At 41.7% G+C, this 27817-nt stretch overlaps 1 protein-coding gene and 1 long non-coding RNA gene across 2 annotated transcripts; one reads left to right on the top strand and one right to left on the bottom strand.

Moving 5' to 3' along the window:
* On the top strand, positions 1-27448 carry atp10a (ATPase phospholipid transporting 10A). The gene is made up of 21 exons (XM_077606655.1): positions 1-947; positions 5510-5714; positions 5794-5879; positions 5956-6062; positions 6125-6256; positions 6743-6873; positions 7020-7272; positions 8744-8961; positions 9021-9215; positions 10471-11035; positions 18632-18735; positions 18894-19020; positions 19563-19747; positions 19906-20242; positions 20869-20945; positions 21857-21982; positions 22094-22294; positions 23288-23368; positions 23435-23539; positions 23619-23806; positions 25240-27448. Exons 1-21 carry the CDS (start codon positions 535-537, stop codon positions 25469-25471), a joined length of 4068 nt encoding a protein of 1355 aa, XP_077462781.1. The 5' UTR covers positions 1-534; the 3' UTR covers positions 25472-27448.
* On the bottom strand, positions 12439-27807 carry LOC144078553 (uncharacterized). The gene is made up of 3 exons (XR_013301244.1): positions 27728-27807; positions 21839-22014; positions 12439-12719 (listed from the first exon to the last, which is right to left on the bottom strand). It is a non-coding gene; the product is annotated as an uncharacterized LOC144078553 (long non-coding RNA).
* Between the last annotated feature and the right edge of the window lie 10 nt (positions 27808-27817).

Raw genomic sequence — 27817 nt, forward strand, 5'->3', positions numbered from 1 at the left:
CCACGGCTCGCTAACTTCCTTGCGGACAGGAAAAGTCACTCCGGGACTACCGCGTGGCACTCGGCGGAGGACTCTGGGCTGGGCTTGAGCTCCAGGGCGGTGAAAGTCGGGGTCTCACGTTACCAGAAAAAAAGTGTCGATCTCCAAAACAACTCGGATTCGCCACTTAAGCTAACAGCAGCCTACGAATAACGGTTAGCCTAGCTAGTTAGCTAGCTAGCTAGCCGCATCCAGGCATTTTGTAGATCTACAAAGTGGGAAGTCCCAAGTCAGCATCCTTCCCTGAGTGGAAAAAAAAGGGGAGAAGCCCCCAAAACAAGCTTAAAGTTGTCCTCCGGACGGGTGGAGTGAGGACATGGATGAAAAGGAGCTGTTTTCGCGAAGAAACTAAAACGCCGAACCAGGGCGGGGGAAAAAAGAATGATCACCTAGCCGCAAGTCCGAGCTGTTTTCCCCCCCCTCCGAACAAGAGAAAAGTTACGACGACCCTTCCCAGCCACGAAGAAAAAAAAAGAAGACGTCTTCGTCGGGGAAATGGCGAGCCGTGACGGAACCGAGTCTACAGTCAAAGTGAAGAAGAAAAAGGGCAAAAAGGAGAGCAAGACCCGCAGCGTCCACGCCAACGTCCGCGGGGAGGACGAAGGCGAAGGCGAGGACGAGTCCAAGCGACTGTACGCCGACAACAAAATCAAGACCACCAAGTACACGGTGCTCTCTTTCCTGCCCAAAAACCTCTTCGAGCAGTTCCACCGCTTCGCCAATGTTTACTTTGTTTTCATCGCGCTGTTCAACTTCGTACCGGTGGTCAACGCCTTCCAACCCGAGCTGGCCTTAGCCCCGGTGGTCTTCATCTTATCGGTCACGGCCATTAAGGACCTGTGGGAGGACTACCGGAGACACAGGTCCGACAAGGAGATAAACCACATGGACTGTCTGGTCTACAACAGGCAAGTAGTTCGGGTCCACGGACTCAAAAACCCCCAAAAAATCAAGTTTTCTCACTTTCGCTTGACCTCTGAAAGCTGGTTTCCTTTTTCCTTCGCATGACTTTCAAAGTAATATTTTTTACACGTGTTTAAAGTAGCTGTTAGAAATGTCAAAACATCTCGTGTTTAACTTCAGACTGACAATTGGATCCGTTTTTAGATGGAACAACTTGAACGCCGTTGTGAAAATAGCGAATTCTGGTTTATTTACATGCGTTTGAAATTTAGCTCTTTTATTTACAAATGGACGTCACCTGCTTATTTGTGTTCCGGTGGAATTTTGGGTCATTACCTGGTCATGACTTTTCAATTAGGGGCATTATGGGTCAATGTTGGTTGATTTGGTGGCATTTACGGTTCAATTTTGGATGATTTGGTGGCATTTACGGGTCAATTTCTTTTTATTTTGGCTCTTTCTGAAGATTTGAGTCTTTTATGGGTCATTTTCTGTCAATTTGGGGGCATTTTTTGGTCTATTTTGGCTCTGTGGTCAGTTGAAGCAGTTGCAGGTCAGTTTTAGGGGTAAAATCAGGCCAAAAAAATCCGAGTATTAATTTTCGACATGTTATATTAATTTTTTTTAACATGATTTGCAGGCCCGAGTCCAAAGCAAACCCGAAATTTTATATTTTATTCGTGAGGACTCAGGACTACCAACCCGAGTCGGGAGGAGGAGGGGTGATTTAAGATAACATATTTAAGTCTGTCTTTTGTAACGAAATTGAGTTTAAACAAGACCGTATAAACATTTACATATTTTATATGATAATACAGTAAATAATCCCTTGAATATCGCGGCTTCAACTTTCACTACATCGTAGATTTTTTTTCTGGGGGAATTGTTTTTTTAATATTTTTTTTTTTTAAAGTTCATAAAAATGTTCCTACTAGAACTCAGCACTGAAGTTAATTTTTTTTTTTTTAATAGGGTTGACCCTACTTTGCTATTTTTCGTTAATCACGGCCATGTCTAGTCTACATGAACCTTGATAATCGAGGGATTACTGTATAGATATTTGATGATTTCAACTATTTAAATGCCTTCTCAGGGTCAAAGTGCTAGTCAGAATTTTTGCTCTCATTTTAGTATATATTTTAAAAACATTAATTAATAAAAAGAGCCATGAGGCATTTACAGGTTAGTTCAGTTTTTTGGGGGGGTACATTTCTGGTCATTTGCGTCATTTCATATATTTTTAGTCACTTATTACTGGTGATTTGGGGGCGTTAGGGGTCAATTTCTATTTGTTTTGGCTCTCTTTCTGACGATTTGGGTCATTTATGGGGTCAATTTTGATCTGTTTTGGCAGTCTGGTGAGTTGCAGGTCACTTTCTGTTGATTTTGGGTTAATTAGTTTTGATTTTTAGGCATTTACGGGTCGCTTACGTTTGAATTTGAGTACCTTTCTGAAGATTTGGGTACACTTTGAATCACTCATTACTGTTAATATTGAGGAAATTCGAGAAAAAACAGACTACCAATAAAACAGTTCATAAAATAACATGGCATTTTTTAAAAAAATAGTATCAAAATGACGTCGCGTATTGAGTATTTCTTCAAGCATCGATATCCAGTTGATAATGCCAGTGTCGTAACAACAGTATACGAGTCGGAAATCCAATTTTGACACATAAAATTAACAAAAAAAATCCCTCGTACTGGGAGTGCTCACCACCCAAAAATGGCGGTCAAGTCCGAATGATGTGTTCTTAATAATGTCCCTCTGTCAGTGTTTTGTCGGGTGTTTTCCCTCTAATGAAAAGCTTGGTTGTGGCGCGCATACGACGTATACAGAGCAGAATTCACAGTAGTCAAAAGGCTCTGTGTTTTAATTTAAAAAAGAAAAAAAAAGTATTTTTTTTCGAGCTTAATGTTAATCTGCTTCCTATTCAGCTGCATTCAAGTGCCACGTAAACGCAGGAAGTTCCAACTTGGGTCCCCAAACGCTAATATTTACAAGAAAAGTTTAGATAACGGAAGCATTGATGTTTGCGCTCATCCTCCTGCCGGGGATTGTGGGTAAACGCCGACTGGGGAAGTTTACGAGGAGTAAACATTGGGTTGTTGGGGATGGAGAAATAAAAACAAGCCTTGGGTCAATTTGCAAGGAAAAAAAACGGGCGCAAACTTTATTTAAATGCGGGCTGGCCTAAACGTTTGCTGCCGTAATTGATTGGTCGCTGATGATTTTTGCAATGAATTGACCAATTGTCTCATGCGTAACATCAAATTATGTTAGCGTATTTTCCGCACTATAATGCACAGTGAAAAGACTTTCATTTTCTAAAAAATGGATCAATATTGGTTAATTATTGGATGAAATTCATTTTAGCACAGCGCCATCTAGTGCATAGGTGTCAAAGTGGCAGCCCGGGGGCCAAATCTGGCCCACCGCGTGATTATGCGGCCCGAGAAAGTAAATTATGAGTACCGACTTTCTCTTTTCGGATCAAATTGTATTATATATATATTGATATTATATTTCTTGATTTTCCCCTTTTTAAATCAATAAATGCAATTTTTTTTAATCAATTTTCTTTCTTTCTGTGTTTTTAGTCCAAAAAGCATTTTGTAAAATCTAAAAAATAAATATATAAAAATATTTTCAGTTTTCCACTTTAATATTGAACATAATTGGAAAAAAAATGCTTCATTTTGAAATGAAAAAAAAAAGGATTAAAAGACGTTACTAAAGAGGCTCAAATTAACATTGTTTTAAACCTATTAAAAACTGAATATTTAGGACTTTTTATCCATTTCTTTTTATCCATTTTTTTAAAAATATCTAAATATTATACGGTGCGGCGATGAGTTCATGTCAGATTATTAACGGACTCGGGGTTAGCGTTAGTATAAATTTAAAAAAATATTATTTGCCTTCACGGACACGTCTGCATATTTTTTGCGCTCTATTAAACGAGTTAATACGTGTGTGAAATTCGGTCCTGTCAGAACTCTGTGAAGTCATTTTATGATAATGAAGACTAAAAATAGAAAAAGCGCTGAAGGTTTTTTTCTCGCACGTCGACCTCGTGATGCAAAGACGTCGTCGACGCCTCCAATTTTAGTTGCTGTTGATCTTTTTTTTTTTTTGGGACCGTCGCACAAGTATTTTCAAAAGTGGAGAGCGCCGTTTTTCCAACATCCAGTGATGGAAATATGCTCAAATAATAAATGAACTAAAATAACGAGACTTTGCATTAGTCAGTACTGTATTTTCTACACTGGGGACGCACCTTCAAGAAAATTTGTTTCATATATAAACCGCAGCGCATAATGAAGTAGTACTAGTCGTGGTGGTAGTAGTAGTAATAATAATAGAAGGGAATTGTGTTATTCATCAACTACATGGATCTGTATTAGTAGTAGTAGTAGTCATAGTAGTAGTAGTAGTCGTAGTAGTAGTTGTAGTAGTAGTCATAGCAGTAGTTGTCATAGTAGTAGTCGTAGTAGTAATAGTAATAGTCGTAGTAGTAATAGTAGTAGTTGTAGTAGTAATAGTAGTAGTTGTAGTAGTAATAGTAGTAGTCGTAGTAGTAATAGTAGTAGTCATAGTAGTAGCAGTCGTAGTAGTAGTAGTAGTTGTAGTAGTAATAGTAGTAGTCATAGTAGTAATAATAGTAGTCGTAGTAGTAATAGTAGAAGTCGTAGTAGTAATAGTAGTAGTAGTAGTCGTAGTAGTCATAGTAGTTGTAGTAATCGTAGTAGAAGTAGTCGTAGTAGTAGTCATAGTAGTAGTAGTCGTAGTAGTAGTGAATTGTGTTATTCATCAACTAGATGGAGGTGCAGTAGTAGTAGTCGTCGTCGTAGTAGTAGTCATAGCAGCAGTAGTCGTAGTAGTAGTCATAGTAGTAGTAGTAGTCATAGTAGTAGTTGTAGTAGTAGCAGTTGTAGTAGTAGTAGTAATCGTAGTAGAAGTAGTCGTCGTAGTAGTCGTAGTAGTAATAGTAGTAGTCATAGTAGTAGTCGTAGTAATAGTAGTAGTAGTAGTAGTAGTTGTAGTAATCGTAGTAGAAGTAGTCGTAGTAGTAGTCGTAGTAGTAATAGTAGTAGTAGTGAATTGTGTTATTCATCAACTAGATGGAGGTGCAGTAGTAGTAGTCATAGCAGCAGTAGTAGTAGTCGTAGTAGTAGTCATAGTAGTAGTAGTAGTAGTCATAGTAGTAGTAGTAGGGAATTGTGTTATATATCAAGTAAATAGAGCTGTGCTAAAGGGAATTTCATACAATGATTAACCATTATTGATCCATATATAAAGTGCACCGGATTATAAAATGCACTTGTAGTAGTGGTGGTAGTCGTAGTAGCGTTTGTGTTATACATCCAATAGTTGGAGCTGTAGTAGTAGTGGTTAGTTGTATAATACATCTGCCAGTTGGAGCTGTCCCAACGGGGATTTCATACAATGATTAACCAGTATTCAATGTCAATGTATAAGGCGCATCAGGCGGATTATAAGGCGCACTTCTAGTTCCTCCTTCTAGTGCGGAAAATCCGGTAATTTGTCCTTTTGGGTCTTTAGGACAGAGCGACGCTACGTGGAAAAGTTCTGGAAAGAAGTGCGTGTGGGGGACTTGATCCGGCTCCGCTGCAACGAGATCCTGCCGGCCGACATTTTGCTGCTGAGCTCCAGCGACCCGGACCGCCTGTGTCACATCGAGACGGCCACGCTGGACGGGGAGACCAACCTCAAGCAGCGGCAGGTGGCGCGCAGCTTTTTCGACGCGGTGAGACCCCCTCGCTTCCCGTCGGCGGCGGAGGAGGAGGCGGGGCTGATAAAGAGGCGTGGCCTCCGTGTTTTGGCAGGACGGCGATTTCGACCCGTCCAAGTACGACTGCGTGATCGAGTGCGAGAAGCCCAACAACGATTTGAACCGCTTCCGAGGTTACATGTGAGTATCGTCGCTCCTTCTCACTGTTGCATTATGGGAAATTTCTGAGACGCTAAATATCGATTGACCCGCTCAGAATCCACCGGAATGGTCGCCGAGTCGCGCTTTACAAGGACAACCTGCTGCTGCGGGGCTGCACCATCCGCAACACGGAGGAGGCGGTGGGCATCGTCATTTACGCGGGTGAGCGCCGGGTGGTGGCCACGCCCCCCCCTGGACGGCCATAACCGCGGGTGCGTCCGCAGGTCACGAGACCAAAGCCATGCTGAACAACAACGGGCCTCGCTACAAGCGCAGCAAACTGGAAAGACAGATGAACGTGGACGTCTTCTGGTGTGTCATCATCCTGCTGCTCATGTGCTCTTTTGCCGCTGTTGGTGCGTGACCGTCGGGGAGTACAACCCGCACACACACACACAAACACACACGCACAGTTTGTCATGCAGCCATTGGTCTTTAGTCCATGGCGCTCATGGCGAGTGGATCGGGGGACAAAAGCAGGAAGTAGAAAGCCATCAAAATGAAGGAATTGTGACCAATGGCAACAAGACCAAGTTTCATTTTCATTCATTTTATGAACCGCTTTATCCTGACTAGGCTTGCGGGGGGTGCTGGAGCCTATCCCAGCTGACTTCGGGCCGGAGGTGGGGTACAACCTGAATTGGTGGTCAGCCAATCACGAGGAGACGGGGCTATTTAGAGCAGGATTTGGACCCAAAATTTGGGTGATAAACCAACCCGAGTCTGACACCCTTGCGTTAGGCTGACTGGACACCATTGACAAACCGTCCTATCTAGCCAATAGCAACAAAGAAGCAAAAAAAAAACAGGAAGTCATTGAAGTTTTGCTCTTCTCCCGACAGGTCACGGCTTGTGGATGTTTCAGTACGGCGATAAACGACCCGTTTTTGACGTTCTCAGCCCGGAGGGCACCCTCCTGTCGCCCGTCCTGTCGGCCATCTATCTCTTCCTCACCATGATCATCGTCTTCCAGGTACGAAACGGCGAAATCCAAATGGCCCCCGTTTCTGTGTACTCGAGAGGTCAGGTCGTATCGAACGACCCAAAACGTGTCAGGGCGCGCCGGTCAGATTGGAAGCAAATATTGACGGACGGGGCCTAAAATGTGGTTTCTGGCAGGTTTTGATCCCCATCTCGCTGTTCGTGTCCATCGAGATCGTGAAGATCTGCCAGGTGTACTTCATCCACCAGGACGGCGAGCTGTACGACGAAGAGAGCGACTCGCGCCTGCAATGTCGCGCCCTCAACATCACCGAGGACCTCGGGCAGATGCAGTATATTTTTTCCGACAAGACCGGCACGCTGACCGACAACAAGATGGTGTTCCGACGCTGCGCCGTGGCCGGCGTGGAGTACTCGCACGACGCTAACGGTGGGACAGACCTTCCGTTAATAAAATATTCTAATACGTAGCTGTCAACTTATACGTTTTTCCCGTATTTTATACCTTTTTTGATCATTTTGAATTGTGTACACCAAGGGTGTCAGACTCGGGTTGGTTCACGGGCCGCATTAACGTCAACTCGGTTTCATGTGGGCCGGACCATTTTCAATATAATATTTAGATTTTTTTTTAAATAAATGGATTAAAAGAACTGGATTAAAAGCCCTAAATATTCAATTTTTTTTACAGATCTAAAACAACATTTAATTGAGCTTTTGTTTTCTTAGTAAGGGAAAAATTAATTTGTTTTTCATTGCGGAAACCATTTTTTCTTTATGTGCCATATTAAAGTGGGAAATATTTTTATATATTTTTAGATTTTGCAAAAGGATTTTTGAACTAAAAACACAAAGAAAAAATGGTTTAAAAAAATGTGTCTATTGATTTAAATAATCTACATTTGAATTTGATCCTAAAACAGAAAGTCGGCACTCATGATTGACTTTCCCGGGCCACACCAAATGATGCAGCGGGCCACATTTGGCCCCACTTTGACCCCTGTGGTGTACACCACATAAAAACTTTTGTAAGTACGTTTTTTTGGGTAAAACCGATCTGGTTTTACCCATTTGGGCTCTAATCTGGATCACTGGTCGAAGATGAAAATGTTAAGGGGTACTCGGATGTTTTGTCGAAAGATGTTTGGTCCCCGGACATTTGGTCGACCGGACGTTTGGTCGACCGGACGTTTGGTAGAACGGACGTTTGGTCGAACGGACGTTTGGTCGCCGGGTTGTTACTGTTGAAACCAGCTCTCACAATTATAATTATGAGAAAGAGAGAGAGTGAGTTTAATATCTAAATATCTAATATCAAATATCAACAGTAAACTCTGTCATAATTTGACAGCGAGCGAACCCGGCGACCAAACGTCCGTTCGACCAAACGTCCGGTCGACCAAACGTCCATTCGACCAAACGTCCGGGCACCAAACATCTTTCGACAAAACGTCCGGTAACGGTAGTAAGGTTAGCTTTTTCTACGTTAGCGGATTAGCCACCAGTTTTTGTCAATCAAAAGCACAAACCTAGTCACGTAAATGACTCATTCATTTTTATTGACGGCACGAGACGTCCAATCGATTTAGACAATGAGGGGCGAGTGACCTTTCGTTTAGCTAGTGACTCATTTAGCTAACATTGCTAGGGCTAACATCTCATGCATTTAGATTGGGATTGCGAATAAACACTGCAAAAAGGTTATTGACATAAAATAGGTGATTGAAACAATGGTTGAAATCACCATTTAATTTGATTAAAACGTGAATACCTGACAATAAAATCGCTCGACTTCAATTTAGTGGACAAAAGACGACATTTCCCGGGTTCAAAAATATGCCCCGACGCCCTCTAATTCCCGTTATGACCCCATCTTTTGTGTTTTCTGCGTCATCCTTTAGCCAGGAGGCTGGCAATGTACCAGGAACTGGACTCGGAGGAAGAGGACTGCACGTCTCACGGGGGGACGCTGCCCCGCCGAGACAGTGCGGGAAGCCACCACAGCGTCAAAGTGGTACTGCGGTCCCACAGCACCAAATCCCACCGCAGGACGGGCAGCAGGGCCGAGGCCAAGAGGGCCAGCATCCTCTCCAAACACACGGCCTTCAGCAGTCCCATGGTCGTTACCCTCGCAACCTCTTGGCTCCTCCTCCTTCGCTGACAGACTTCTCTTCGCAGGAGAAGGACATCACGCCCGACCCTCAACTGGTGGAGAAGGTCAACCAATGCGGCGGTCAGATGGACTTGATGCGTTTCCACGGTCAACCGGCGTCCCAACTGCCCTCGGATCTGGGCGACGTCATGGATTTCTTCGTGGCCTTGACCCTTTGCAACACGGTGGTGGTGTCCTCGCCGGACCAGCCCCGGCATAAGGTAAGGCGTCACGGTTTGGTCCAAAGTTGAGGCTAGGCTAGCTACGATGTGGATGTGTTGTCTTTTGTCTCCTTGTGCCCTGCGTTTGGCTGTCCAGGGTGCCTGTAGTTAGCTTGGATAGGCTCCAGCACCCCCCCAGACTAAGCGGTTCAGAAAATAAAATTCTCAAGTCGGGAAACCAAACAGCGTGACGTAAACATCAGCAAAAAAAAAAAAAAATTCAAACTGTATTTTCTCGCATATTAGCCGCCTCTGCGTATAAGCCTTACCTGTAAAATGGTTGAATTTGACAATTTCTCTTGTAAAGCGGTTCAGAAAATAAAATTCTCAAGTCGGGAAACTAAACAGCGTGACGTCAAAATCAGCACAAAAAAAAAATGTCAAACCGTATTTTCTCGCATATTAGCCTCCTCCGCGTATAAGCCTTACCCTTAAAATGGTTGAATTTGACAATTTCTCTCGTATAAGCCGCCCCCTGATTCATAATTTTCACCTCCATATTCATGGTTTTCATAGGGGAGTGCAAAAATGTTACCGTATTTACTCGCATATTGGCCGTACCCTGAAAATTGCTTTAAAATGGTTGAATTTGACAATTTCTCTCGTATAAGCCGCCCCCTGATTCACCATTTTCACCTCCATATTCATGGTTTTAATGGGGAGTACAAATGTGTTACTTTCAAGGAAAAATCTTAAGAAAAATTGTGGTATTTCTGAGATACTTCTACTTAAATCGATTGTTAGATTGCACATTCCGAAAGGGTGCTGCCTGCACATAGACAAATTCAAAAAGAGACGTGAGCAGTACAACCAGCAAGTGTCCGTAGTGGTCGAGTTTGTCACCCTGACGTAAGATGGCGGCGCCCTGAGCGACCAATGGCAGGTACAAGTGAGTTTTATATTTACATAGTGAAAAGAGCTAAATTGACTGACGCACTTGCGCATATCATGCTAAAACCATGACAACATTAACAATCGACGATAACGTAGAGCCGAAAAACGGGTAAAACGAGATCGGTTTTACAGAAAAACGTCCTTAAAAAAAATACAGTATACAAAACTTATACGGCGTACGCCATTTGAAAAGATAAAAAAAACGTATACAATATGGGAAAAACGGTATGTAACTTTCGCCTATGAATTTGGTGGACATACGTATCCATGAACAAAAAAATCTCAAGGAGCCATAGTTGGAATTGAACAGGAGGTCAAACATCTAAACCGTAGGGGATTTTTCTCACTTTGTGCCCCCCAGGTGCGGACGCGGTCGGAACCGAAATCCCCGGTCAAGACCATCGAAGACTTCATCAAGCGCTTCACGCCGAGCCGACTGACTTCCAGCTCCAACGGCGGCAGCTCGTCCAGCCTGGCCACCAGCCGTTCTTCGGCCAAGGGTTGCTCCAGCTTGCTGTCCTCCCCCTCGGCCGACAGCACCCTCACCAAGCTGGGCGAGGAGGAGGAGGACCACCCCTCGGCTTCGTCCTCGGCGCCCCCCGACCATGACGACGCTGACCGTGGCAAAAACCCCAACCCCGACGGGGCGGATTTACGCTACGAGGCCGAGTCGCCGGACGAGGCGGCGCTGGTTTACGCCGCCAGGGCTTACAAGTGCTCCCTGGTGGGGCGTCTCCCGGACCAGGTGACGCTGGACCTGCCCCACCTGGGGAGGCTGGACTTTGAGCTGCTTCACACTTTGGCCTTCGACTCCACCAGGAAGCGCATGTCCGTAGTGGTCAAGCACCCGCTCACCCACCAGGTCACCGTCTACACCAAAGGAGCCGACTCGGTCATCATGGACCTCATCAAATCGCCCGACATGGGTAGGAAAAACGCCATCTTTTCAACCAACCAATTCCTGCTTTTTGACAGGTTCCAAAAATTCAGTTTGCATGTTGTCCCCGGGCTTGGGTGGGTTTTCTCCGGGTGCTCCGGTTTCCTCCCACATCCCAACAACATGCACGCTAAGCGAATTGAATGCTCTAAATTGCCCCTACAGGGCATGAGTGTGCACCTGAATGGTCGTCCGGTTCAACCGTCCTCAAAAAATCGTTCACCGCCACTAAAAAAAAAATCCATTGAACTCCTTTGAATAGTTTGACTATGCGGTCAACATTATTGGACCCACCAAAAACTCGCCACATCAAACTGGAGCTCACAAACTAATCTCAATTGAGCGGCCAAGTATGAGCCATAAAATCAATATCTATTGTCTTCCATAGACTTTGGGATCCACCCCAAAAATCTATATGGGTAGTCGTTATTTTTGACCAAAAACCGGTTTGGAAATTCCCAAAAATCAACAACAACTGACTTAAATGCATTGAAAACGAGGCTGAATTGCCTCAATATCAACACCAACTGACCTAAAATGCATAGCAAATGACCCCAAAGTGCCCCAAAATCAACAGCAAGTGCACCAAACTCCAGGGGAGCGTACCGACTAGCATGAACGCATTCTTGTGCATTTTCTTCAAAAATGATCATTTCTAGTCATTCTGAAAACATAACGTTTGTTCTCAACAAACCCCCATTTTAAGGGTGCGGCTTAAATGTGAGAAATTGTAAAATTCAACCATTTTAAGGCAATTTTAAGGGTGTGGCTTGTACGCGATAAATTGTAAAATTCAACCATTTTAAGGGTGCGTCTTATACGCGATAAATTGTAAAATTCAACCATTTTGAGGCCATTTTAAGGGTGCAGCGTATACGTGAGAAATTGTAAAATTCAACCATTTTGAGGCCATTTTAAGGGTGCAGCGTATACGTGAGAAATTGTAAAATTCAACAATTTTGAGGCCATTTTAAGGGTGCAGCTTATACGTGAGAAATTGTAAAATTCAACCATTTTGAGGCAATTTTAAGGGGGTGGCTTATACGCAGGAAATTGTAAAATTCAACAATTTTAAGGCCATTTTAGGGTGCGGCTTATACATGAGAAATTATAAAATTGAACCATTTTAAGGGGGTGGCTTATACACGAGAAATTGTAAAATTCAACCATTTTAAGGCCACTTTAAGGGTGTGGCTTATACGCGAGAAATTGTGAAATTCAACCATTTTAAGGGCACTTTAAGGGTGCGGCTTATACACGAGAAATTGTGAAATTCAACCATTTTAATGCCATTTTAAGGGAGCGGCTTATATGCGAGTAAATACGGTAACTTTAAGGTTGACTCATGATCTCCAGCGCGCAGTTATTAGAAGTCAGCTCCCCCTCCCGAGGACAAACGCCGTGGCTACCGAGCCGTCTCGCGGCGGCGTGTTTATGGCGCGCGATACTGTAGCACAGTGTTCTTCACTGACGTGTCACGTTAGCCATAAGTCTCGCATTCCAAAGTAACAGCAGCGGTTGTAGGATGTGACTTACTGTGTCTCGTGGGCCTCAAGTCAAATGGGCGGGGTCTTTGTTGTTGAAGCGCTCCGCCATCCGTACCCGCGCGCGGGTGGACACACCCACGGTTGCCGCCCGCCGCTCCAGCCTTCCCGCTAAAGTTACGTAAGATGCTAAAAGGGAAAAAGGAGAGAAACAAAAGGTGAAAATGGAGAAACGAGGAATTTTGGGAAGTCTTGACGCTCAAATGAATTTGAATGGCAAAGCAAAAAAAAGGCAAAAAATATTAAAAAGAACAGCAAGGAAATAAATAAATGTGATGAAAAAAAAACGTTTAGAAATAGTCAAGAAAAAAGCAAAAAAGGACGTCCCTAATAAAATGTAAATAATAAAATAAAATAATAAAATTTAATAGAATGAAATGTAATAAAATAATAAAATAAAAAGTAATAGAATAAAATAATAAAATAAAATGTAATAGAATAAAATGTAATAAAATAAAATGTAATAAAATACAATACGATAAAATGTAATAAAATAAAATGTAATAAAATACAATACAATACAATAAAATACAATACAATAAAATGTAATAAAATACAATACAATAAAATGTAATACAATAAAATAAAATGTAATAAAATAAAATGAAATGTAATAAAATAAAATGTAATAAAATAAAATTAATAATAAAATAAAATCCATAAAATTTGAAAAAGATGATAAAATGTTTTTATCAAGATGTATACAAAATCTGAATGTGGTCCCAATATGGAAATATTTTTCCTTTTCCTCAGAATCGGATGACAAAAAAGTGTGATTGGGATTTCCCTTAAAAGAAACTCCAAAATGCAAGAACCGTAAAAATGAAGCCTGTTTTAAAAGTCTAAATAAAAGCAAAAGGCATTCCACAAAAGTTATGCCAGTCATTTTTAAAGCTTTCATTCCCAGACTTGCTGTAACTTGAACCTATAAAAAACAACCAAAAACAAAGAAATCCCAAGCCGCCTTGTCATTTTATTCCCCCTCTGTGATCCCAAATCATTGTTCTAGTTATCGTCCTATTGGGGATGTTGTTATTATAATTGCGAGCATACAAAAGAGACCTGCTCGCTACACCGTCGCGTAGCATAGAAGGCTTGGCCGCGTCCCAACATCCCATTTGACAATGACTGGCAAACACGCGGGTGTTCCAATGGCGATAGGAAACTACCGTCTTTATGAGAAGCGCCTCAAATCACAAAGAAGCCCAACAAATAAATATTTTCTCGCATATACGCCGTATTTGTCGCTCCAATAAAATAATGACTCAATCCAGGGTACGGCTTATATGCGCATAAATTCAACTTGACATGCACAAAACTGCAAGGTGAAACGGCATAACGCAATGTAATGTGGCCGATACGGTCATTTATTTCAAAATAGAGAAAAGATAAACAGATAAAACGCTAAACTAAATTAATTTTGACGTCTATGAATGAAATTCAAGAAAAAAATAAACAGTATCTAGCATAAAACATGAAACATCTTACTTAGGAATGACAAACTAGACCGCTATGGACCCACTTCCTGGTTGTACTGCTCACATGACTTCCTTTTTCCATTTTTCTTAAAGATTTTCCTTTCAAAGTAACACATTTGTACTCCCTATTCAAACCATGAATATGGAGGTGAAAATTGGGAATCAGGGGGAGGCTTATACGCGAGAAATTGTAAAATTCAACGATTTTAAGGCCGTTTTTAAAGCATAAAACATGAAAAAACTCACTTGTGCCTGCCATTGCTCGCTTGGGGCGCTGCCATCTTACTTAGGAATGACAAACTAGACTGTTACGGACACACTTCCTGGTTGTACTGCTCACATGACCTCCTTTTTTAATTTGTTTACGTGCAGGCAACACCCTTTGGGAATGTGCAATCCAGCAATCAATTCATAAAGTATCTCAGAAAAACCACGTGCAAAGATTTTAATGAAATTTTTCCCATCAAAGTATCACATTTGTACTCCCTATTAAAACCATGAATATGGAGGTGAAAATTGTGAATCGGGGGCGGCTTATACAAGAGAAATTGTCAAATTCAACCATTTTAAGGGTAAGGCTTATACACGAGTAACATTTTTGCACTCCCTTATGAAAACCATGAATATGGAGGTGAAAATGGTGAATGAGGGGGCGGCTTATACACGAAAAAATTGTAAAATTCAACAATTTTAAGGCCATTTTAAGAGTTCTGCTAATATAAGAATAAATACAGTAACATTTTTGCACTCCCCTATGAAAACCATGAATATGGAGGTGAAAATTGTGAATCAGGGGGCGGCTTATACGAGAGAAATTGTAATATTCAACGATTTTAAGGCAATTTTAAGGGTACGGCTAATATGCGAGTAAATACAGTAACATTTTTGCACTCCCCTATGAAAACCATGAATATGGAGGTGAAAATTGTGAATCAGGAGGCGGCTTATATGAGAGAAATTGTAAAATTCAACCATTTTAAGGCAATTTTAAGAGTCCGGCTAATATGCGAGTAAATACAGTAACATTTTTGCACTCCCCTATGAAAACCATGAATATGGAGGTGAAAACTGTGAATCAGGAGGCGGCTTATATGAGAGAAATTCTAAAATTCAACCATTTTAAGGGTACACCTTATACGCACAGGCGGCTAATATGCCAGAAAATACGGTACCTTCTTCGCACATTAGCCCAAACCAACCAGAATATTTTTGACTTGTTTCATCTTTGGTCATCCGAAACTCAGCTTGGGTTTTTTTTGTCACACCCGCTTTATGTCACGTCTCGTTTTTTGCAGAATAACACGGCGAGCGCTAGGTTACGTCATTTTCCAGCTCCCAAAATAGGCCGAGGGTGTCTCTGGTTGCCAGACGTCTTCCCACTCCGAAGGCTTTAATAGGCGTCACATTCAACACTGACGACTGTGTTTTATCGCCGGGCCTGGCGGCCAATCGGAACACAGAGACCGTGCGACCATTCATAATGGCTTCATTCACACTCGAGCCGCCGGTTGTCAAGTGCGCTGACTGACGTCAAATCAGACAGTCGCCACCTCTGACCTACATTTACATGCAAAATGCTAATATTTGTATTCATATTTCTTACTGGCAAGTACCCAAATTCCATTGCCAGTGGATGTTATTAGTATTATTTTATTCTTCTTTTATGGCACTGGTGTCAAAGTGGCGGCCCGGGGGCCAAATCTGGCCCGCCGCATTATTTTGTGCGGCCCGAGAAAGTCAATCATGCGTGCCGACTTTCTGTTTTAGGATCAAATTCAAATGAAGATTATAGATGTATATTATATTTTCTGATTTTCCCCTTTTAAATCAATCATTGAGATTTTTTTTAATCCAATATTTTCGTTTTTAGTTCAAAAAGTATTTGGGCAAATGTGAAAATAAATATATAAAATATTTTCTATTTTAAAAAATAGATTTTGTTTTGAAAAACAAATGATTAAAAGACAATTTTCCTTACTAAGGAAAAAAGCTCAAATAAACATTGTTTTATATCTAGACTAAGTGTGTCAGACTCGGGTTGGTGCGTGGGCCGCTTTAACGTCAACTCGATTTCATGTGGGCCGGACCATTTTAGATATAATAATTAGATTTTTTTATTTATATAAATGGATTAAAAGAACTGGATTAAAAGCCCTGAATATTGAGTTTTTTTATAGATCTAAAACAATGTTTATTTTAGCTTTTTTTAAATATATTTTTAGATTTTACAAAATGATTTTTGAACTAAAAACACAGAAAAAATGGATTAAAAAATGACAATGATTGATTTAAAAGGGGGAAAATCAGAAAATTTAATCTACATCCATACTCTTCATTTGAATTTGATCCTAAAACAGAAAGTCGGCACTCATGATTTACTTTCCCGGGCCACACAAAATGATGCGGCGGGCCAGATTTGGCCCCCGGGCCGCCACTTTGACACCTGTGGTGTACACCGTATAAAAACTTTTGTAAGTACGTTTTTTTTTGTAAAACCGATCTGGTTTTACCCATTTATGCTCTAATCCGGATCACTGGTAGCAGATGAAAATGTTATCGTCGATTGCTAATATTGTCATGCTTTAAGCATGATATGTCAATCACTATATAAATATAGCGCATCAGCAAGCAATGTACCTAGTGTCAGCGTTTGTAAAACCGATCTCGTTTTACCCGTTTTTCGGCTTTACGTTATCGTCGATTGCTAATGTTGTCATGCTTTTAGCATATGCGCGTCAGTCAATTTAGCTCTTTTCACTATATAAATATAGCATGTCAGCAAGCAATGTATCCACAGTCAGCATTATACAGCGACATCTACAGAATCTTGAATTTAGTGCATACTAATCTTGTTTAGCGAGCTAATTTTGAATAATATCGCTAATAGCTTTGTCGAAACAGGCGGACAAAATGATGGTGAAAAATGACTTCATTTCCCGTTTCAGACGTGAACGAACTGTGGGTAAAGGTTGTCCAAATGTTGAAAAGAAAACATTTGGACAAAGTTAATAAAGATAACGCTAGTTTTCTCAAAAACGGCCGACAGCTTAAGCTGTGGAGTTATTACATTAGCGCCTGCCAATATCGCTTGTTTTTTTTTCCTAGCCGACGGACACGAGACGAGCGATCATGTGCATCTCCCCGCGAGGAAACCCGCACAATATCCAATCCTATTAAAAGCGTTAAGAGGGTCAATGAGAAGAAGCCTTGTCTGTTGTTTGGCCCGGGAAGCAACTTGCAACTTTTCAACTTGATTTTTATCACGGAAACCAAATACAGTCATACCTCTACTTACAAAATGAATTGATTCCAGAACTTTTTTCGTAAGCAGTACAGTACTTTACATGTAAATTCCATTGCACGGTCCTCAAAAAAACGACCAACTCAACCCTATAAAAATGACCAGTGTCCCAATTTTGTCTGAAAGATGCGAGAAACAGACAAAAAATGAAAGAAAATAATTTTAAAAATGATTTATTAATATAATTACCGTATTTTCACGACTATACGGTGCATCATATTTTTAGCCACAGTGTCAGTAACGAATGCTATTTCTGTATTTGACACACACAAAGGACACACCGTTTTTATAGACGCAGTCAGGCATAGCAAAACATACACCAGCTTAAACATACGGACACCCTAAAAACACGTTTTTAAAAAGGCAACGGAAGCAAAACTGAGTTGGGTTGTACTTTATTTAGCCATTTTACAATGTACTCACGTCATCATCACCCACAAATCTATCAAAGGTCCATATATAAAGCGCACTGGATTATAAGGCGACCTGTCTATTTTTGAGAAAATTTAAGACTTTTATCTGCGCCTTATAGTCGTGAAAATACGGTAAATGAATAACAAGCTATTCTATTTGTGTAGTAGTACAGTACAGTAAGGAAGAAGCTAGCATTAGCACACGAACACAAAGACAGATCTAAACAACTTCAAATGATGAATTGAAATCAAGTTAGCATTAAATTATCATATAATATATATTTTAGTACAGAAAAGCCATGCCAAGGAGTCGTCTTTCTGCTTTAATAGCGTAGCGATGCTAGCAAGTGGGTTACGGCCAATCGTATTGCCTTGCAATATCCGCCAATCACACGCCACTTTCTTCTCTTCATTTTTCAAGTGAATCACGTTTCGCTTATTCATTTCATTCGCTCCAATAATTTTAAATAAAAAAACAGCGTGACGACAAACGGCGCTCAAAAGAGTTAGCATGTTCGGAGGGGCTCCAATCGGAAGTAAACCCTTCCACAATAATGTTACCAGGACAATTTCAAAATCAAATAACGGACATTTACATTCAGAGGGATTTCATAACCTGAAAATTTCGTACCTAGAGGCATTCGTAAGTAGAGGTATGACTGTATTAGGGGACTTTCGCTATCACGCTAACGCCGGACTGAAAAACGACGCTACGTGTCGCATTAGTCGATGGCAGCTGGCGTTTAAAGCGCCAACGCAGATGGCCTCGGCGACACGTCACCCCTCTTCTACCAGCCGATCTCACCCGCGTTTTCCTTCTCCCCCGTTTGTGTCGTACGCGTCTCCAAGGTAACTCCAAAGGAAAACGGCAGAAAAAGATCACCTACAGAACGCAAAACTACCTGAACGGCTACGCCGCCGACGGCCTGCGCACGCTATGCATCGCCAAAAAGGTAATTCCCGCATTTGTCTCGACTCACCCGCAATCTGTGGCCGAGTTACACCCGCGCGAAAAGGGGGCGCCGCAGTGCGGCGGTAGAAAATCTATCGGGTCATTTAAGGGATCCACGCGCTAGCCTCGGCAAAGACGAGGTTGTCATGGCGTTGCCAGGTGCTGAGCCAGGAGGAGTATGCCTGCTGGCTGCAGCGCCACCTGGAGGCCGAGACGGCAATCCAAGGACGGGAGGAGCTGCTGTTCGAGTCGGCGCTTCGTTTGGAGACCAACCTTCAGCTTCTAGGTATGATCGTTTTATAACATACGTGCCAAAATGTGAAAATGATGCGCTAATGTCATTTTACATCACATGTGTCAAAGTGGCGGCCCGGGGGCCAAATCTGGCCCGACGCATCATTTTGTGTGGCCCGGGAAAGTCAATCATGAGTGTAACAATATAATATTTAGATTTTTTTTATTATAAATGGATTAAAAGAACTGGATTAAAAGCCCTGAATATTCCGTTTTTTATAGATCTAAAACAATGTTTATTTTAGCTTTTTAAAATATATTTTTAGATTTTACAAAATGATTTTTGAACTAAAAACACAGAAAAAATGGATTAAAAAGTTACAATTATTGATTTAAAAGGGGGAAAATCAGGAAATGTAATACATCTATACTCTTCATTTTAATTTGATACTAAAACAGAAAGTCATGATTTACTTTCCCGGGCCACACAAAATGATGCGGCGGGCCAGATTTGGCCCCCGGGCCGCCACTTGGACACGTGTGCTTTAGGTTGTCAAATATGATTTTAAATAAAAAAATAAACAATCTGGGCAGGCGCGACGGGAATCGAGGATCGGCTGCAGGACGGCGTACCCGAAACCATCGACGCCCTGCGGAAGGCGGGCCTTCAAATCTGGGTGCTGACGGGCGACAAGCAGGAAACGGCGGTCAACATCGCCTACGCCTGCAAACTGTTGGACCCCGAGGAGGAGATCCTGACCCTCAACGCCGACTCCATGGTCAGTAAAGTTAAACTTTTTGGCCTCATTCTTAGCACACAGTGTTGCTTCATTCTTGGCTACTTAATCCCACTAAATAGAATTCTTCCCATTTAAAAGCCAAGCCTTGAACTTTTGACCCCCGACCGCCCCCCGTCTATCCGTGTCCCCCCACCCAGGAGTCTTGTTCGCTCCTCCTGGAGGAGAGTTTACACTACATCCAGGCCAAATTCCTATGCGGCTCTGCCAAAGCCTTCCACGCCGACTTGTTCCCGTTGGCCGTTTACCCACGGGTGGCCGCCGCCGCCGCCGCCCCCGCCGCCGCCGTGCACCGGCTGGGCCTGGTGATCGACGGGCGCACCCTGGCCTACGCCCTGGACCGAAGCCTGGAGGACAAGTTCCTGGCGGTGGCGCGCAGCTGCCGCTCGGTGCTGTGTTGCCGCTCCACGCCGCTGCAGAAGAGCATGGTGGTCAAGCTGGTGCGCCACAAGCTCAAAGTCATGACGCTGGCCATAGGTGGGCACGGGGGAGGGCGACGTTTCATTGGCTGGATACCAATTGATGTTAATTAGTGGTCTGAAGGACTATTGCGGTTAATGTAGATAAAGGAAAAACCGCAAAGTGGGGTCATTCCTATTTTAAAAATATATATATATATTATTTTTATATATATATATTTTTTAATTTGGTGTAAAATTTCACATTTTTATGAACTTTTGAAAAAAAATTTTTTTTTTAATTTTTTTACTCCAGTGTTTAGTTCTAGTAGTAAGCGGAGAAAAGGGGAGTGGCTTCCTCTTGTGAATTTCAGCGTGGGTTTTTGCATTTTTCTGAACTTACAAAATTTTTATTTATTTTTTAAATTCCACCATAAAAAAAACCACAATGTCGTTTAGCCGCGATAATCGAGGGATTACTGTATTCCGGTTTCTTCCCACATTCCAAAAACATGCATGCTAGGCTAGCTGGTTGAACACTCGCAATTGCCTAAACCTAGCTGCGATTGGCTGGCCACCGATTCACAGGTGCCCAAAGTCAGCTGGGATAGGCTCCAGCACCCCCTGCAACGCTTGTGAGAATAAGCGGTTCAAAAAAATGAATGAATAGTAATGTAAAGGTAATTTATACTTTTTTTTAATCAGGCGATGGAGCCAATGATGTCAGTATGATCCAAGTAGCTGACGTCGGTGTGGGGATTTCAGGACAAGAGGGCATGCAGGTGAGACCCCCATTATTTTTTTAGCCCATACCTTGGTGGTGGTTAACTCATTTTTTTAGCCACTAATGGCAATAGACCACGTGTCAAAGTGGCGGCCCGGGGGCCAAATCTGGCCCGCCGCATCATTTTGTGTGGCCCAAAAAAGTAAATCATGAGTGCCAACTTTCTGTTTTAGGATCAAATTAAAATGAAGAGTATAGATGTATATTACATTTCCTGATTTTCCCCCTTTTAAATCAATAATTGTCATTTTTTAATCCATTTTTCTGTGTTTTTAGTTCAAAAAACATTTTGTAAAATCTAAAAATATATTTAAAAAAACTAAAATAAACATTCTTTTAGATCTATAAAAAAACGGAATATTCAGGGCTTTTAATCCAGTTCTTTTAATCCATTTATTAAAAAAAAAATCTAAATATTATATCTAAAATGGTCCGGCCCACATGAAATCAAGTTGAGTCTGACACCCTTGTGATAGACCAAAAAAATTGGACGTCTATTGCAGTCAGTGGCACTGCTGCTAATGACATAAACCTCTTTGGGTCCTAAATTAAATCAATCCCAATCCAAATTTGGCCTGCGAGTTAACAACTTTACGCTCCCTCCTCATTTACGGCGTTGGCATCGACGCTAACGTCACTCAGAGGTCGCAGCCACATTCCTGATTGGCATACGACCAATCATCGCTGACATCATCGACCTTAGCCTATTAGCGCTTAGCTCGTGGCGCCGCGATAACGGAAACTGGCGCTTATCGGGCGAGCCAAGCGCATCTGTTCGAGACCGGCTTCTGGAACGGCGTTCGGACGGGTTGCCAGATTAATCAGTGCCAGTCAAAGGCGCTCTTAAAGGGACGGCGCTGGCTCACGTCAACATTTGGCACTCTTACTGACCTCGTATTTGTCTCGCAGGCGGTGATGGCGAGCGATTTCGCCTTGCCGCGTTTCCGCCATCTTCGGAAGTTGCTGCTGGTTCACGGACATTGGTGCTACTCGCGCCTGGCCAACATGATCCTCTACTTCTTCTACAAGAACGCCGTACGTCGTCTTGGCGTCGTTTTTTGGGGGAGCTGCAAAAAAAAAAAATGAAAATACATCATTGCAAAAACAAATTTGAAAAAATAAAAGCACTGTTTTTATACATTGCAGATGTTCGTGGCGCTTATTTTCTGGTATCAGTTCTACTGCGGCTTCTCGGGGTCGGCTATGATCGACCAATGGTATCTGATCTTCTTCAACCTGATGTTCTCGGCCTTCCCGCAATTGGTCACCGGCACGCTGGACAAGGACGTGTCGGCCGAGACGCTGCAGCGACTACCTCAGCTTTACGTCAACGGGCAGAACTCGGAGGTGGGGGAGCGCACGCTGTTCTGTCAGAGTTTCGGGAAAGTAGCCGCATGAGATGGCGGCCATTTTGGGGAAACGATTTTTGACCATTAATGTTAATGACCATTTTTTTTCATTGTTTTAGACTCTCTCGTTTAACCTGTAAAATTGGGAATTGCGTAAATCAAGAAACAAAAAAGCTTGAAGAAGTGCTACCACATTGGTGTCAAAGTGGCGGCCCGGGGGCCAAATCTGGCCCACCGCATCATTTCGTGCGGCCCGAAAATGTAAATCATGAGTTCAAATTGTAGGGAATGTTTCCTGTTTTTCCTCTTTTTAAATGAATATTTGCATTTTTTTTAAATCCAAAATTGTATTACTTTGTTTTGGTGTTGTTTTTAGTTCAAAAAGCATTATTTTAACATCTGAAATAAATTTAATATTTAGGGTTTTTGATCCGATTTTATTTTAAATATCTAGATTAGATTAGAACTTTATTTCATCCCGTATTTGGGAAATTTAAATTTTTTTTTTTTAAATATTATTATAATTTTTTTATTGTTTATTTATTATTATATCTAGAATATTTCCTCTTTCCCATTTAATTTTTCACTGCAAATAAACAGAAACACAATATTTACTCTGTGTTAAAAAAAGGTTAAAACATTGGATAGATTTAAAACTTCCCCTCACCCTCTTTTCAGATTTCAGCAAAATTAAAGGCATTTTTTTTTAAATCCACTACAAGAGAATATTTGCTATTAAGAGGCTGCCTTTGTACGGTTAAATTTGAGTCATGTGTTGACCGCTAAGCAAAGCCTCAAGAAGACGAAATTGCCATTTTAGGGTTGCAATTTTGAAAAGTGAAAATCATTGTTCTGTAACCAATGAGGAGACCCACAAAAAAATGAAACTAGCTACACCCATTTTTGCCATTTTTTTTGCTCGAATTCGTGGTACTCGGTGTACTGTCACGCTCATCCTAACCGTTTCTGGCCATCCTTATTGTCGTCAAAGGAATACAAGCCGTACATGTTCTGGATGAACATGATTGATGCTTTCTACCAAAGTCTCATCTGCTTCTTCATTCCCTACTTCGTGAGTGTCCGTCTCCGTCGCCCTCGCCGCCGCCGCCATTTCGACCCCAACCCACTTCCTCCGCAGGCCTACGCCGACTCGGACGTGGACCTGTTTACATGGGGGACCCCCATCACCACCATCGCCGTGTTGACAATTTTGCTGCACTTGGGAGTGGAGACCAAAACCTGGGTGAGATAGCGGCGATCCGCCGCCACGTGGCGTCACAGACGTGACGCCAGCCTACTTGCAACGTTGCCTCTCGTTCCAGACGTGGATGAACTGGCTGTCCATCTGCTTCAGCGTGGTTTTGTTCCTGGCGGTGGCGCTGTGCTACAACGCCTCCTGCCCCACCTGCTACTCCCCCTCCAACCCTTATTGGACCATGCAGAGGTTGCTGCAGGACCCCGCCTTCTACCTGCTGTGCCTCATCACCCCCGTGACGGCGCTCCTGCCCAGGTGAGGAGCAGTTAAATGCTTTTCTTGGAAAATGGAAAATGGGTTTTAATTAAGGCGGCATGGTGGCTTGAGTGGTTAGCATGTCGGCCTCACAGCTCTGGGGTTCCGGGTTCAAATCCAGGTCACATGGAAAATGGAAACCGGCTTTTAATTAAGGCGGCCCGGTGGCTTGAGTGGTTAGCAGGTCGGCCTCATGGCTCTAGGGTCCCAGGTTCAAATCCAGGTGCCACCTGTGTGGAGTTTGCATGTTCTCCCCGGGCCTGCGTGAGTTTTCTCCGGGTATTCCGGTTTCCTCCCACATTCCATAAACGTGCATGCTAGGCTGATTGGACACTCTAAATTGCCTTTAGCGATGATTGCTTGTCCGTCTCTATCTGCCCTGCGATTGGCTGGCCACCGATGAAGGGCTGGGATAGGCTACAGCACCCCCCGCGGCCCTAATGAAGATAAAGTGGTTCAGAAAATGATTGAATGAATGGAGATATTTTGGGGCTTTTGTAAGAAATGCATATGCATAAGCGTCATAAATAGACAAATAAAAAAAATGGAGAATTGTTGAAACAATACAAAATATTGTAAATTTTGAATTTGAAAATATTAATAAAGCTGCATTTCTAATGAAAAGAAAAAGGAGGAAGAAAAAGTAGTAAAGGCGGTAAAATGATTTTCGAGTACGAGTGGTTAGTTAGCACATTGGCCTCGCAGTTCTCGGGTTGAGGGTTCGATTTCAGGTGTGTCCTCACTGTGTGCAGTTTTCTCTGTTTTTTTTTTTCATTTTAAACTGAATTTTCTATATTTAATCCGAGTATTTCTTTATAAAATGTTGGGATCGTCTCATTTTTTTTGTCATATTCTGTTTTATTCCGAGTCTGCATTAACGCCTGTATGTAAATTCAGGCATTCGAGCAAGGGGGTCAGACTTTTTGGTCGATTTCACGTGGGCCGGACCATTTTAGATATAATATTTAGATTTTTTTTTTTATAAAATGGATTAAAAGAACTGGATTAAAAGCCCTGAATATTCCGTTTTTTATAGATCTAAAACAATGTTTATTTCAGCTTTTTTAATTTTTTTTTTAGATTTTACAAAATGATTTTTGAACTAAAAACAGAAAAAAAAGATTAAAAAATGACAATTATTAATTTAAAAGGGGGAAAATCAGGAAATTTAATATACATCTATACTCTTCATTTGAATTTGATCCTAAAACAGAAAGTCGACACTCGATTTACTTTCCCGGGCCACAGAAAATGATGCGCCGGGCCAGATTTGGCCCCCGGGCCGCCACTTTTACACATGTGCATTAGAGGGTTAAATCTGAAGTATTCCTCCCAAAAAGCTGCAAAACAAAAATCAAATCTCGCCCCGACGTGAAAACTCTCACCCCAACGTGAATGTTGTTAATCCGCCGCCGCGTGTTTGCATGTCGCAGATATTTCTACCGGGCGTGTCAAGGCACCGTCTTTCCCAGCCCGGTCCAAGTTGGCCGTCAGTTGGACCACCTTCCCACCAAAGACCCCCGCGGGGACCCCCTCAAGGAGAACAAGACCCCCGTCAAAGACCCCCACCGGGAGTCGGAGCGTCCCGACGCTAGCCTGTCGGTCCGGATTGACGGGGGGGTCAAGTACACCCGGGACCCCCTGGACGGACTCACCTTGGGCTGACGGGTCCAAGCCCCGCCCATTTTTTTTCCAATTTGCACGTTTTAGTTTTTTTTTTTCTATTTTTTTTTTTATTCAATTTTTTCAAATAGCTTCTTTTGTAAAGGATGCAAATAGGTACTTTATTTGATGATAATTTTATTCTGGGAGTCGTAAATATTATATATATGGGGAAGATTCATCTCAGTTCTGATTGGGGATTGACGGATGAGTTTTTATTTTTTATTTTTCATACTTCCAAAGTGCTTTGACGCAACAGCGGCCTTGATTGTGTCTTTCTAAGAGGTTTTTTTTTGTTCAGTACATCGTGACCTCGGTTCACTGTAGCGTTAGCGCCACAATGAAAAGGACAAAAAAATGAGAATAAAATAAGGAAAAAGTAATTACAGGGAGTTATATGTAGCGTTACAAATAAGCTGCAGGAAAAACAAAACAAAGAAAAGGCCGAAAATGACAAGAATTTAGTTGAATTATGACAAATGATGGTTTTAGCATTAGCATAAAAGTGAAAATGACTGATAGTAACTTAATTTTTTCCTCCAAAAAGTCCTATTTCATAAAATAATTGTCATACATTTCACCACGATGAAGAGAAGGACAAAAATGAGATTAAAATGCTAAGGAAAAAACTAAGAAAAGGCCGGAAATGACCAAAAATTTAGTAGAAACGATGTTTTTAGCATTAGCATAAAAGTGAAAATGACTGATAGTAACTTATTTTTTTCGCGAACAAGTCCTATTTCATAAAAGAATTGTCATACATTTCAACACAATGAAGAGAAGGACAAAAATGAGATTAAAATGCTAAGTGCTAAGGAAAAAAATTAAGGAAAAAAGCTAAGAAAAGGCCGGAAATGACAAGAATTTAGTACAAACTATGTTTTTAGCATTAGCATAAAAGTGAAAATGACTGATAGTAACTTATTTTTTTCGCGAAAAAGTCCTATTTCATAAAAGAATTGTCATACATTTCAACACAATGAAGAGGACAAAAATGAGATTAAAATGCTAAGGAAAAAACTAAGAAAAGGCCGGAAATAACAAGAATTTAGTAGAAATTATGTTTTTAGCATTAGCATAAAAGTGAAAATGACTGGTAGTAACTTATTTTTTTCGCGAAAAAGTCCTATTTCATAAAAGAATTGTCATATATTTCAAATATTTAGCTTTTTTTTAAAAAATGTTTATTTTGGTGTGGCGCCAACACTCCCGCGTGCGTGTAAATTTGCACCGTCATTTAGCTGTAGCTTTGCTAATTTCTCTTCTACACATTCCAAAGATAATCAAAGCCAATTGAATGGGATGGAAGCTGATGTCTCATTGTGTTTTAACAGTGTTTACCAAAGATTGCCGTTGTCACGGCAACGGCTGCATTTTCACATTGTTTTCCATAACAAGCAAACTGGTAATAAAGGAGGCGTTCATGTTAAAATGCTTCATTTTGTCACCAAAAAATACCAAAAAAAACGTTCCTGGATGTTAACCTTGCAAGCCTTTTACTTGAAAATTTTAAATGCTAGCTTTTTTAAAATTATGGAGCAAGTTTGTCAATTTTTTTGGGCCAAGAGTTACGGCGATAACATGACATTCATACGTGAAATATGATTAGCATTACAATTAGCATAGCATTCGAAATTCGCCATGGAAACATTGTAACTGTACCAAATTTTTCACAATGGATTAAAATGAGAAAAAAATTGATCACGCTTCAGCATTTAAAAAAAAATGCATAAAAACGGGAAATTTATGACGTCATGCAATTACGAACCAGTTCACTTCCATGTGCGAGTGGCCCAAAAAATACATTTTAAAAGCACTTTTGACATTTTCAGAAGTTTCCGGCCCAATTCCAAACGTTGCGTTGGGTTTCCGCAAAAAAAAAGACGTGGTTATTGTCAAATACGTCGTTGTTCTTGTTGTATTTTCCACACTTGTGCCTTAACACTGGATAATAAATGTTGTTTTTTCCCATTGACAAAAGCTGTTGTGACGTAATTAAGCGTCGCGTCATTAACACAAAGTGTCATTGCCTGGATTTGCCACTAGATGTCTCTACACTTGACTCTGTCTATTATGATTCTGTTAGGATGGAAAAATTTGGGGTGTTTTTTCAAGGTACGTTGGATACCTTGAAAGCCACCCCACTCGCAACCCACACACACGCACACACACACACTTCGCACAACCAGTTGTGTACGTCATCACAAGTGCACAAAGACAAGAGCAAACATTGGCATGTAAAGATTGACTTGCACTCACACAAAGGCATCCTGCTGTTGCCTAGCGACCAGTCCCCATCACGACTCTCCGTGGCCTTCGATGGGTCCTCGGGAACAGCGAGTCCTGCAT

Source organism: Stigmatopora argus, chromosome 8 (genome assembly GCF_051989625.1).
Source record: "Stigmatopora argus isolate UIUO_Sarg chromosome 8, RoL_Sarg_1.0, whole genome shotgun sequence".
NCBI lineage: Eukaryota > Metazoa > Chordata > Actinopteri > Syngnathiformes > Syngnathidae > Stigmatopora > Stigmatopora argus.